This window comes from Strongylocentrotus purpuratus, unplaced genomic scaffold (assembly GCF_000002235.5).
Source record: "Strongylocentrotus purpuratus isolate Spur 01 unplaced genomic scaffold, Spur_5.0 spur5_scaffold_18, whole genome shotgun sequence".
Classification (NCBI taxonomy): Eukaryota; Metazoa; Echinodermata; class Echinoidea; order Camarodonta; family Strongylocentrotidae; genus Strongylocentrotus; species Strongylocentrotus purpuratus.
In genome coordinates this window covers 22,160,264-22,172,434 of record NW_022145603.1, presented here as the reverse complement: position 1 = coordinate 22,172,434, position 12,171 = coordinate 22,160,264, and the positions used below count along the sequence as shown (strand labels likewise).

The window sequence follows — 12,171 nt, the reverse complement described above, 5'->3', positions numbered from 1 at the left end:
GCGCTCATGACAGCATTCGTTTGAGAACTGAATTTTCCATGCAATGGAATTGATCAAACGAAATCGTTGGCGGACAACTGTTATCAAGCCTACATGGATCCGTTTCATCGATTCTTTGAATGTGTAACTAAAAATGGAGTCATCTTATTTTTAAATTAGCTGGTTTAAAATGTTTAATATGAAAGGGTGCACATAATGTTGTAAATGCAGGTCAGTTGTAACAGATTAATCGTATGTGTAGATAATGTTTTGATAGGTTGCACATAAGGTGAAGTATATAAGAAAAAGCAAATGTTTTTGTCTGGGTTCTCATTAACAATATGGAGTAGTTCTTTTACATTTTATATTTACAACAAAGCTTTCATAGCTAATATATATGTATATTTCTTCTTTAAAAAACACCCCCAAAACAAAAAACAAAAAAGAGGGGAGATAATGATATCATGTAAGATTACTCATCCCTGTCCTTTTTTTGGTTTAGACCACGTGAAACAAAAGAGAGTATAAACCAATCAATTTATGTATTGATATAAAATCTCTTCATTTAATTTACAAACAAATAATCATGTAATTGTTGCTACTTATTCCCTTTACATCAATTTGAGTACAATTTCTCTGAAGTGTACTTCAGTCTTTCAGGTGACACTTCCAACAAATGTTCTCATGAACAAAACCTTCAATCGACAATTGTTATATTCACAGATGCATAAATAATGATTTCAACAACAGAGTAACTTGCTTTCATTATCAAAGAGTAAGGTACATGCATACACTTGCTACCAGGTCTAAAAAAATAGATGTTGTATTGCCCTTTGCGACCGACCCGAACATTTTGAAATCGACGGTCGGCTTTTAAAAAAAGGTTGTTCTTTTTTACCGTTTTTTAGGAAAAAAATGGATTAAAGCATTCAAAACTGAGATATATCAGCCCAAAGAGGGAGGTTAAAAAAAGAAAAAAAAGAAGAGATTCCTGCCCGACTGACCCGTGTTTTGGCACGTAAAGGGCAATACAACATATTTTGTTTTATGCCCTATAGACCAGTTTGTAATTAGCTTGTGGTATAAATGACCCCCAAATATCCACAGATCTTTAAACATGCACACGTCCTACTTCGTGTATTTTAGAATAATCACTGCCAAAGTGTTGGAGGTACTTCATGAATACCTTTGTTTGTCCTCTTGTAAAGAATTTGTACCTGTGCGTCAGAGAGTATGCCTTCAGTGAATAAAGGATGGGTCTCAGTGGGTTTTACAATTTAGGTACAGATGACCTTTATCTGCCCATGCGCAGATACGACTTAGCTTTAATAGTCATATTAAATATAATTTAAACATATATCACTGAAGACCATTGTTTTTGCACATTATTCTTTCCATTTCCAACACAATCGCTATTTTCTTGTCGATATGTGGATGATTGCGTTTTATATATATAATGCTGTATATTAGGTCCATTATTTTCAGTGTAAACTTACATTCAAGCTTTAGCATTAGGATTGTAATGTATGTTTGTTTTATTGGTAAATAGTTATTAAAGTAGTGCAATATAAATAGATTTTGGTACTAGGATAAAACATTTCTACTTCTTTAACTGACCTCTAGGGAATTAACTTTTCTTCCTTTTTTTTAAACTGCATACTCACAAAAACAAGAGGAAAGATTTAGCTGGAAAAGTATATTAAAACTCTATTGCAGGTTATAAATATACGTATAGATGTGTTAACGCACTTGTAATCTGCCTTATTTTGTGTCTTGCACTCTGCCTATCCAAGTCATATGTAATTAAATTAAATGCATGTGTCTTTGTTAAAAGCCTCGTTACAAATTATTTCATACACTTGCTAAAAATAATTGAATTTCAATAGTCAGAATACAAATTGCATATATATCATGTGTTACTAAATAGGGCAAGCCATAATGTTTGGTCTACCTATTCACAACTAATATGTATGCAATTTGCATTCTGAGTATTGCAATACATTCATTCGTACCAAGTGAATGTAATAGACCATCGCTAGGTAAACACGTATAAAATTGAATACATTTTGAAAATGGTATATTTACAGCCATCTTTTGTATATAAAAGCCTACCATGTGCTCAAAAGTTTAAGGTGTATCTTTGTTATCTGCTCTACAGCACTTGTAAATACGCATTTGGGCGAACTTTCTGCAATGAGGGATTTACTTGTATATTCTTAAAGTGCTTCTGTGTACATTGAAATAAAAAAAGAAATATCTAACAATTTCGTGATCAAATTTTGTTTCTTTATTCCTGTCCTATCTCATTTCTTTAAACTATGCTGAAATAGGCAAACACTTTTCTGTATGTTTTTGGCATTTTTTTGTTGTTGCTTTGGAGTGCTAAACCTTGAACATTCTGAAGAGATAGGTTCATTTTTATGCAGCTAACATGATCTAAATAAAGATTTGCTAATAGTCTTCCATAGCAAATTTTAACTACAGTCAAACTTGGTTTAGTGACCACCTGTCTACAAAGACCACATTTTTTGTTTCCCTTGAAAATGGCTTCTCATTGAAACATGTACTAAAGGAACCTGTAAATAAAGACCACCTGTCTATAGAGACCACTTTTTTCTCTCTTGGGTGGTCTCTATATACAGGTTTCACTGTATATTGATATCATCTGTTTGGAGCCAGAAGGATGTTAAGTCTGTATAAAAGATATAAAGCATGAACTCCCGACTCCAAATTATAAGATTAAAATCATTGTTTTCTCATAAAGAATGGCAACTTAAAACTGCACCACATTACATCTATTCATCGTTTCATCTGGCCTACACGACAGGAGTTCCTTGGTCCTGGAGACTTTCAACTTCAAAAAATGTCCATCTATTCTCAACAAAGATAAGAAATTGCTGGATCGCCTCGAATTCAAATTCTTTCACCATTAAATTTCCTTGCATGTCAAAATGTTCATGTGAAGGAATAGGGAGAAATTTTTGTTCCCCCGATTTCATTTTCCACCTCATTTCCTGGCTGCTACAGAGTTGAGCTGGTCCCTGATTTTGCCTAACCCATCTAGCTCACCTTGAAGTCAAATTCTCTAAGCCTTCACTTTCCTTGCATGTCAAAATGTTCATGGGAAGGAATGGGGAGAAATTCCCCTTTCCCCAGTTTCATTTCCCACCTCACTTCCTGGCTGCTACAGAGTTGAGCTGGTCCCTGATTTTGCCTAACCCATCCAGCATGGTGTCTAATTTCTCCTTACTCAGCTCCACATTGAGGGTGGACATGCCTGGCATGAGATGGGAACGGGATGCGGTCTCCTCAATCTGTTATACAAGAAGAAAAGTGATATTAATAATAATAATAATGATAATAGGCATTTCTATAGCGCCATCTGTCTAGATAATTCTATTCTGAGGCACATTTATTATTACCCCGGCTTTAGCCTAGCTGCCATTACAGCGCTCCAGCATTTCAAGGAATTAATTCCTGCCAGGTACCCATTTACATTACCTGGGTTGAGTGTGGCAAATGGAGATCAATGTCTTGCCAAAGGACATTAGTGCCGCGGCGGGACTCGAACCGCGGACCTTGTGATCGAAGGTCCTGCGACGTATCCACTCGACCACGACAACTCTACTGTGTGGACAATGCTGCTATGACAGTCCCATTGCAACACTAATGTCCTTTGGCAAGACATTAATCTACATTTGCCACTCTCCACCTAGGTGAAATAAATGGATACCTGGTAGGAACAAATTCCTTGAATGCTTTAGCGCCTTATTATGGCAGCTCAGCTACAGCCAGGATAATAATATGATACCTTGTATCAAGCCCAGAAGAGCATAATCATACAGTAGCTGCGCTATAAAAGTTGACCTATTATTATCTATATATATATATATAATTACACAAAAACCTATTCCCAAAGCAAATTGGTTCTGACATAGTTATTTTTCACTTTTTCTTTATCTTTGGAGTATGCAATATTTGGTGATGGTAGTTTGATCAAAGGATAGATCTCTATCAAAGAATAGTTTGCATAAAAATGTAAACAATACGTGTAATCATCTCTAGGATGCATATTTTCTTTAGAGAAAATCTCAAACAGAGAAAATGTGAGAGGTATTCAAAAGGAATGTAAGTTGCCAATTTGCAGTGGACTAATTACAATTTCATGACTTTCTTATTTGAGGATTTTCCTCAAACTTTCCCTGATCTGCTTATCTCCTTTTTTCTGCTATTTTACTGCTTTTATATTTAAACAGATTTAATATCAGGGTAGAATTCAAGAGGCCTTTAAAGGGACAGTTGAGCTCTTGTTTAAGACTGCAAATGCCTTCAAAGTGCATGGTTTTTGCTCTTATTCATATTTATGAAATTTCAAGTGCCCATTTTAAAATTGCTACAAAGGTAATTTTAGACCCCAAAATGTGTGAAATTTTGATTTAATTTGATCATACCATTCAGCTCAACTAAATACAATGACTATTAATTTAATAATTTAATGATAATAACCAACACGAAAAAACCAGCAAAAGCCAACATTGGCATTGGCTGGAATAAAACATATAAGGCGCTATCTCATTTTCTCAACAGCTGGTTCAAAGTTCTTGAATATCAGTGGGGCCCCACAAATATTAGAAATACTTATTTTATGGATATTCCAGCCGTCTCTGAACCTATTTTGATCAAACAAAGATGATATTGTCATTTAAATTGTATGCACTATCAAATGTGACTCGGTTTATCATTATCTTTTTTTGTGTGTAGCGCCCTCTATACCATAATTCAACAATCTCTTTAAGAGGCCTTACATAGAGACTTTTTTTCTTCTCCAGTATGACGTACCTGTAATTGAAGGATACATGTTGGTACTGACATTCTGGCTAAGGTATCGGAAGAAGTCTTGATGTCTACTCTCCAATCAAAGTCTACCAGCTTGGGTTGTGATACTGCACAAAATAACAGAATAAATAACAATCACAAATGTTACTACTAACTAAAACAGCAATAGTGGCAGTAATATAATGAGAAGGATGTCAATATATCAAGAGAATAATAAACTTTTTAAAGGTAATGATGTGTAAAGTCTATGATAGTGATGTTGATAAAATAATGACGATGATAACGCCATCGATAAAAAAATAGTAAGGATGATGATTACAAAAATGACAATAATAATAATGGCAAGGCATATTGACAACAACAAAATGAATGTGATGATATATAAGTTATGATAATAATCAGAATAAAGATAATGATACTGATAAAGTTAACAATGACATTGTAACAAGCAAAGTAATTATCAAACATCTCTGTATAGTTAAAGAAAGATGTACACTATTAAACACAACTAAATCTAACGTGTCTTACACCAGTATGCTCTATGAAGATCTTTCAATAGAAAGAGAGAGGGGGAGAGAGAGGGAGAGAGAGGGAGGAAGAGAGAGGGAGAGAGAGTGATGTTGAGAGAGATAGACAGAAAGACAGATAAAGAGAGAGAGAGAGAGAGAGAGAGAGAGAGAAAGAGAGAAAAAGGAGAGATTTAATAGCAAAATAACATCTCATTAAAAACAACAACCCCATTATTAAAAACTACAATCATAATTTACCTTTGTTTTCTATTGCTACTTGTCTCCATTTGTCTCTGAAAAAGAGATAAAAAGACAATTTGTTAAAGATGTTACATTGGAGGGGAAATCATCACAAACATAAATATTTTAGACACTGTTAAAAGACATGAAATCATCCCTAAACCTATATAAAATAAATTGATGGTTAGTGATAAAACAACATATAGAGAAATAATTCATTTAAACTAATTTAATACACAAAAATCTACATCTTATGGCTTCAACAAGCACATGCATAATTTCTGGTATTCTACATCACCACAGAATTCTTTTACTGCATTCCAGTACATAGTTTTACATCTGGAAATCATAAAAGTAAATAAGCATTGAAATCTATTCATAAAATGAGTTGTACTTTATAATTAAAAATAGGCACATGAACTTACAATTTGTCACCTATAATTCTTGATAGAAGCTCCTTCAAGTTTTTGTGAAAACCAGCTACAGGAACAAAATGAAAAGAAAAATATTTAATAATAATAATAATTTAATAATAGCCTAATAGTCCACTCCAAATTTTATTAAACCGAAACGGAAATTCTTTTCGCCCAATTGATTGTGAGCCCGGCAGCCACTGAGCAGCGCCAGATCGACGTTGCTCTATCCCTTATTGTTGAACGCCAAACAAGGTAGCAACAACTCCCATCTTTTAACGTCTTTTGGTATGACGCAGCCGGGGTTCGAACCCACGACCTCCCGGTTGTGAGGCGAACGCTCTACTTACTGAGCCAACACTCCTGTGTTTATGGCGGATAATCAAGAAAATTACTGAAATCAAGGTGACATTCATTATTAAACAAAGAAACCAAGAAGAACAACAACAACAAGAACAACAATGTAAAAAAACACTAGAAAATCAAGATACAAATATTTACATTTTTCATTGATACTACAGCAAATTAAGCTCTACATCAGCAACTGAAGATTTCAAAATACACTGACATTATATTTAATGAAAATCAAAGGCAATCAGATAGTATCTTCACAGGCAAAATCATTACCGGTACTTCTGTTTTGTTAAAATGACCCCAACCCCCCCCCCCCCCCCCAACAAAAAAAAAAAAGAAGATAGCTAGCTTTGATTCAAGTAAATCAAAATGACAAGTGACCTTTGACCTCATGACATACCCAAGTCATGCTGTTCCCAAGGAACTTTCTCATTGAAGAACCAAAAATATGGACAATATCCTCTTTGGTGACTTACCCGGGAAAACAGCATGAACAGAAGTAGCATCTGTGCAACCGATGTAGAGCGCATGCTTGATCACTTTCCTTAGAGTCTCTAAAAGCTGTATAAAGCAAGAACAAAAATAATCTTAAAGTTAATCCTATGAAGACATTATACATAAAAGCAATTTTTGTAAGGGCATTTCACCTAAGTACTTTAAAAAAAAATACCAAGGGCTAATTCTCCTCAACAATGATACAGACAAGGGTAATACATTAAGTTACTGTGCACTTTCGCCCTGTAAATATGTTTTGGTCCTCCTAAACCACCCTCAAGAAATGCCACATGACCATATTTATCTTAATGAGAATCAAGGGTAAAGAAGGGACCTGCTGACAACCCTGCATGGATGGTGAGAATTTGTTTGAAGGGGGGTGGGGGGGGGGTGGAAACAGCTTGGGAAAAAGAAGACCTAGGAAAAGATGGAAATAATACCATGTGAAATCTCAACAAAGCTCCTGAAAGAGAATGAAACAGATTAACAGAATTTGTTACAAACCATTTCATGCCCCGTCCCACCCCTCTTTACACTTCAGTAAATTTGTAGCCCTAATAAGCTGCCCCTACCCTTCAAATGCAATAATCTTGGTTATCATTTCTTTACTTCTTCCTTCGTTTTTTTGTCAGAGAAATGTAGAGTAAAAATCTCAAATTATAATTAAGGGTTTTCAAAATATAAAACGACTTTTAAAGGGATCTGGTAACTTTGTCTCAGATTCTGAAATAAAATTCTGGATTTAGCTCATGATGCAATGATAATTATACACCTTTAGGTCAGTCAGGAACCCCATGACTTTTACAAGCCGATCGCCTGTCCGATTATCAAGATATTTATGATTGGAATTACAAATTTTGAAAACCGTTCGCCTGACGATTTTTAATTAACACTACAGTCTATTGGGGAAAACGAGTATGGTATAACCGGTCACTCAAAGATTTTTACTTTTTTGAGGCACTTTTTGATCATTTTGAAGCGCGATTTTTTTTAGGGCTTCAACGTTACACCATATCACAGACACTGATAACATGTAGGACCGTGTATCTCAGATTTAACATTGTTAAACGATGCCTTTAACTGACCTTTTCCGCATCTCGAACATTGATTCCTAGCCCATCAGCCGTCTTTCCTATGACCTCTATCGGAAAGGAGAGGACATTGTGATAGAGGAAAGCATGTTCACACGCATGCTGAACAACATCCTTCCCACTGGCCTGCATGAAGTGGATGAAGTGTGGATGAAACATGAATGAACACAATATTAGAACATGTTGGTAATAGTGTTGGATGTACATGTAACTGTCAAAGGGACCCTAATGTGTCGGAAATTACTACAGTAGGCCTACTACTACTACTACTACTACTACTACTACTACTACTACTACTATCAATAACAATAATAATTATAATAACAGTAATAATTAATGATAATAATAACAATAATAATAAAGAAAATAATAACGGTAAACAGCTTTAAAGCCAGACTTGACAAACACTGGAAGAAGGAGCAATGTAATTCACCCTTCTCCCAGTAGACACTCCAATTATGACAATCCTGATATGACCCAGCAAGCAAGATACAGATGTAAAAAGACTATGGTGCAAGACCTTGAAGCTGGGACATCCCCCCCCCCCCCCCTTTGAAGTTAGACCTGGAAGCTTGGCAGCTGGAGAGGGCTTTCTTCAACAAGCTTTGGTATTCAAGGTATTCAAGGTATTTAACAACGATATCATCAACAACAACACCAACAATTTTAGTGGGTTCTTGTATATAGTACAGTGTATTAGGACATATTTCATACACTGATTAAAGCAAGTATTTGCAATCCGTTTGTTGTCATGCCCAGTGATTTATCTCAGATCCATGAACAATTGTGAGGGAATACGCTAAATTGTTCTTGAACTTAATTTTTTTTGGGGGGCAACCATATTTTATTCCAAGAATAAATACAGAATAATTATTATTATTATTCTCTATTCAGCAAAACAAAGTGTATACAAAAGAATTACATAGAAGAACAAATCATACAAAACAAAGGATGAAAATCATTAAAAAAAAAACACAATCGTGATTCCCATGAGCATTTTACAAGTTGCCAGAAATGGGGCAGCCTAGGCTTGAACACATGTACACTAACGCGGGTGTAAGTGTAGTATGAGGTCTACATATTTTAATGTGCACATAACTGTAGAAAATGAGGTACAGAGTTGAGTACGATGGACCCAGTGAATAGGTAGCCTTGCTAGATTACAGGAATCTCAAGTAAAATGTCATGAGCGAAACCGGTACACATTATTTGTTTGTTATTTGTCATCAATATTGAGTGGTTAATATTAAAAGTTTAGTATGGTAGCCAAAGCAGTTTTTCCGAAAATGTTGCGTGAATGTGCTGCAGAACAGTGTTGCCCAACGTTATACACAGGCAGGATAGTAATGCTGCTATGTGTGCTTCAGAGACGGAGTGAAAATTCAGTCGAAAAATATGAGCGCACAGACACACACGCAAAATTAGTCACGCTCACAGAGTCACAGTCACAAGTCACAGACACAGCTCAACTTAGCCTAGGATAAGTATTGGATTAAAGCTTTAAGTGCCATCCACACTAGTGGACTCTACATCTATTTTTGATAAGAGCTCAAAGTTAAAACAAAACAAGTCTAGCCTGGTTATGTAGATATAACTCAGGAAAAGGCAGCACGAAATTGTATAGGTGGGACTGATCACATTGATAAGTCAATAGCTTAAAGTACATTTCTAGCGTATGGCTAAGGATTACGCTCTCATAAGCAATTACCTTTAGAAGAAAATTCAGATGTTGAAACTCAGTGTCTTGGTGTACTGCCATAATCTCGTTGGAATTCTTCAAATATCTCGAAATAATGGGAAAATTGTTTTCCGATTAATTTTGATCACCTGACATACACCTCTTTTTCGCTGCTTCTCTGCGTCGAGTGTGCATTCAACGCAAAAATTTCTTCCACGTATTCACGAGGAACGGTACGCTGACTCCCGATTCAAAGTGAGAAACCCAAGCGCAGGCGAGTACTTAGCTCCATGGATATTCTGCGTACACCCCCCCCCCCCCCCCCCCCCCCCCGTTTTTGAGAGATGATAGTGTTTAATTACATTTGAATTACCGGCCACTTCTTCAGAATTTATGCACGTTACAACAAGCATTGATGTTTTGATTAAAAACATAAATATACTGTAAGTAAACAATGATAGTTTGATAAGGAAAATGTTTGAGATCAAGAAAAGTCACATGGGCAATTTCAGCGTCGATCAGCAGACATGACATTTTACATTTTGTTTGTTATTATTGTGTCGTAAAACGTGACTATAAGACATTAGGCCACTTAATAGCTGAATAGATCATGGACACTATTTTAAAGAGGCACTTTTTTGTTTGGCCCCCGAATCAGATTTGCAAATCGCGCCGGGGGAGGGGGGGGGGGGGGGGGGGGGGGGGGGGGGGGGGGGGGGGGGGGGGGGGGGGTGGGGGGGGGGGGGGGGGGTAGAGAGCACTAATGTTTTGTTATGCCCTCGAAAATTTAAAAAACGCACCACCCACCTTGAGCACCAGTGGGAAGGGGGGGGGGGAAAGATGACCCTTTTTTTTTGGTCTCGAAATTTGACATTTTGTTCCGTTGGGGGGGGGGGTGAGGTCACCTTTTTTAGGTTAGCCTTTGGCATATTTTTTTTATTTATTTCACAGAAAAGGGGGAGGGGGTTGCTCCAAATACACACATAAAAAACCGAAGGGGGGAGGGTCAACCCCCTAACCCCTCCCCCCTTCCGTACGTGCTAACTTGTCTGAAAATAGTTTTTCCCCTCCCGCGCGAAGCGCGGAAGCTTTTACGTTTCATTAAATCATTAGAAAAAGAAGACGATTCGTTGTACAGTATTTTACTCTTAATCCTCGTCTTAATTCATCCCCCTCTCCCGCGCAAAGCTCGGAAGCTTTTATATTTCATTAAATCATTAGAGAAAGAAGACGATTCGTTGTACCGTTCTCAACTCTTAATCCTCATCTGAATTCAGTTTTCCCCTCCTCCCTCCCGCGCGAAGCGCGGAAGCTTGTACGTTTCATTAAATCATTAGAGAAAGAAGACGATTCTTTGTACCGTTCTCGAAAATAATCCTCGTCTGAATACAGCTTTTACGTTTCATTAAATCATTAGCGAAATAAGACGATTCGTTGTACCGTTATGACTTTTAATCCTTGTCTAAATTCAGTTTTCCCCCTCCCACGCGAAGCGTGGAAGCTTTTACTTTTCATTAAATCATTAGAGAAAGAGGAAAATTCGTCGTAACGTTCTCGACTCTTAATCCTTGTCTAAATCAATTCCCCCCCCCCCCCTTCCGCGCGTAGCGCGGAAGCTTTGACGTTTCATTAATTCATCAGAGAAAGAAGACGATTCGTTGTACAGTATTTTACTCTTAATCCTCGTCTTAATTCATCCCCCTCTCCCGCGCAAAGCTCGGAAGCTTTTATATTTCATTAAATCATTAGAGAAAGAAGACGATTCGTTGTACCGTTCTCAACTCTTAATCCTCATCTGAATTCAGTTTTCCCCTCCTCCCTCCCGCGCGAAGCGCGGAAGCTTGTACGTTTCATTAAATCATTAGAGAAAGAAGACGATTCTTTGTACCGTTCTCGAAAATAATCCTCGTCTGAATACAGCTTTTACGTTTCATTAAATCATTAGCGAAATAAGACGATTCGTTGTACCGTTATGACTTTTAATCCTTGTCTAAATTCAGTTTTCCCCCTCCCACGCGAAGCGTGGAAGCTTTTACTTTTCATTAAATCATTAGAGAAAGAGGAAAATTCGTCGTAACGTTCTCGACTCTTAATCCTTGTCTAAATCAATTCCCCCCCCCCCCCCTTCCGCGCGTAGCGCGGAAGCTTTGACGTTTCATTAATTCATCAGAGAAAGAAGACGATTCGTTGTACCGTTCTCGACTCTTAATCCTTGTCTGAATTTCAAATATGTTCTTTGTCTATTCCCTTTTCTTCCTACGTCCTCTTCCTTTACACTCCTCTCTTTTTTGGCCGGCGTTTATTGGGGGACCACCCCACCGCCCCCCTGGCATATTGATTTGATTCGATTTGATTTGATTTATTGGTTTCTGCATCTTTTTTCTTTTTTTCATCATTTTTCATGAACATAATATGGCTTGATACAATATTTCAAGTGTATATGTTGATACCTTGTCCGCCCCCGAAGCTCAGGGGTTTAAGGTTTTAATTTACGGTCAGATTAGCATTCAGGGGTCCGCCTTAGCGCCCTAGACGGGGTCCAGGGGGCAGAGCCCCGGAAGTTCAGGAGTTTAGGC

General features: G+C 37.0%; 1 protein-coding gene across 2 annotated transcripts; it reads right to left on the bottom strand.

Moving 5' to 3' along the window:
* Positions 1–2,597: 2,597 nt before the first annotated feature.
* Positions 2,598–9,799, bottom strand: LOC590148 (COMM domain-containing protein 9). 2 transcript variants are annotated; one of them, XM_030989469.1, is made up of 8 exons: positions 9,626–9,799; positions 7,912–8,043; positions 6,808–6,892; positions 5,990–6,044; positions 5,583–5,617; positions 4,819–4,922; positions 3,194–3,293; positions 2,598–3,030 (listed from the first exon to the last, which is right to left on the bottom strand). In XM_030989469.1, the coding sequence occupies exons 1-8, from the start codon at positions 9,674–9,676 to the stop codon at positions 2,987–2,989; spliced, it is 606 nt and encodes a 201-aa protein (XP_030845329.1). In that variant the 5' UTR covers positions 9,677–9,799; the 3' UTR covers positions 2,598–2,986. The 2 variants fall into 2 exon arrangements, with proteins under 2 accessions (XP_030845329.1, XP_030845328.1); XM_030989468.1 differs by having other exon boundaries at positions 2,598–3,293; positions 9,626–9,797.
* Positions 9,800–12,171: the final 2,372 nt, after the last annotated feature.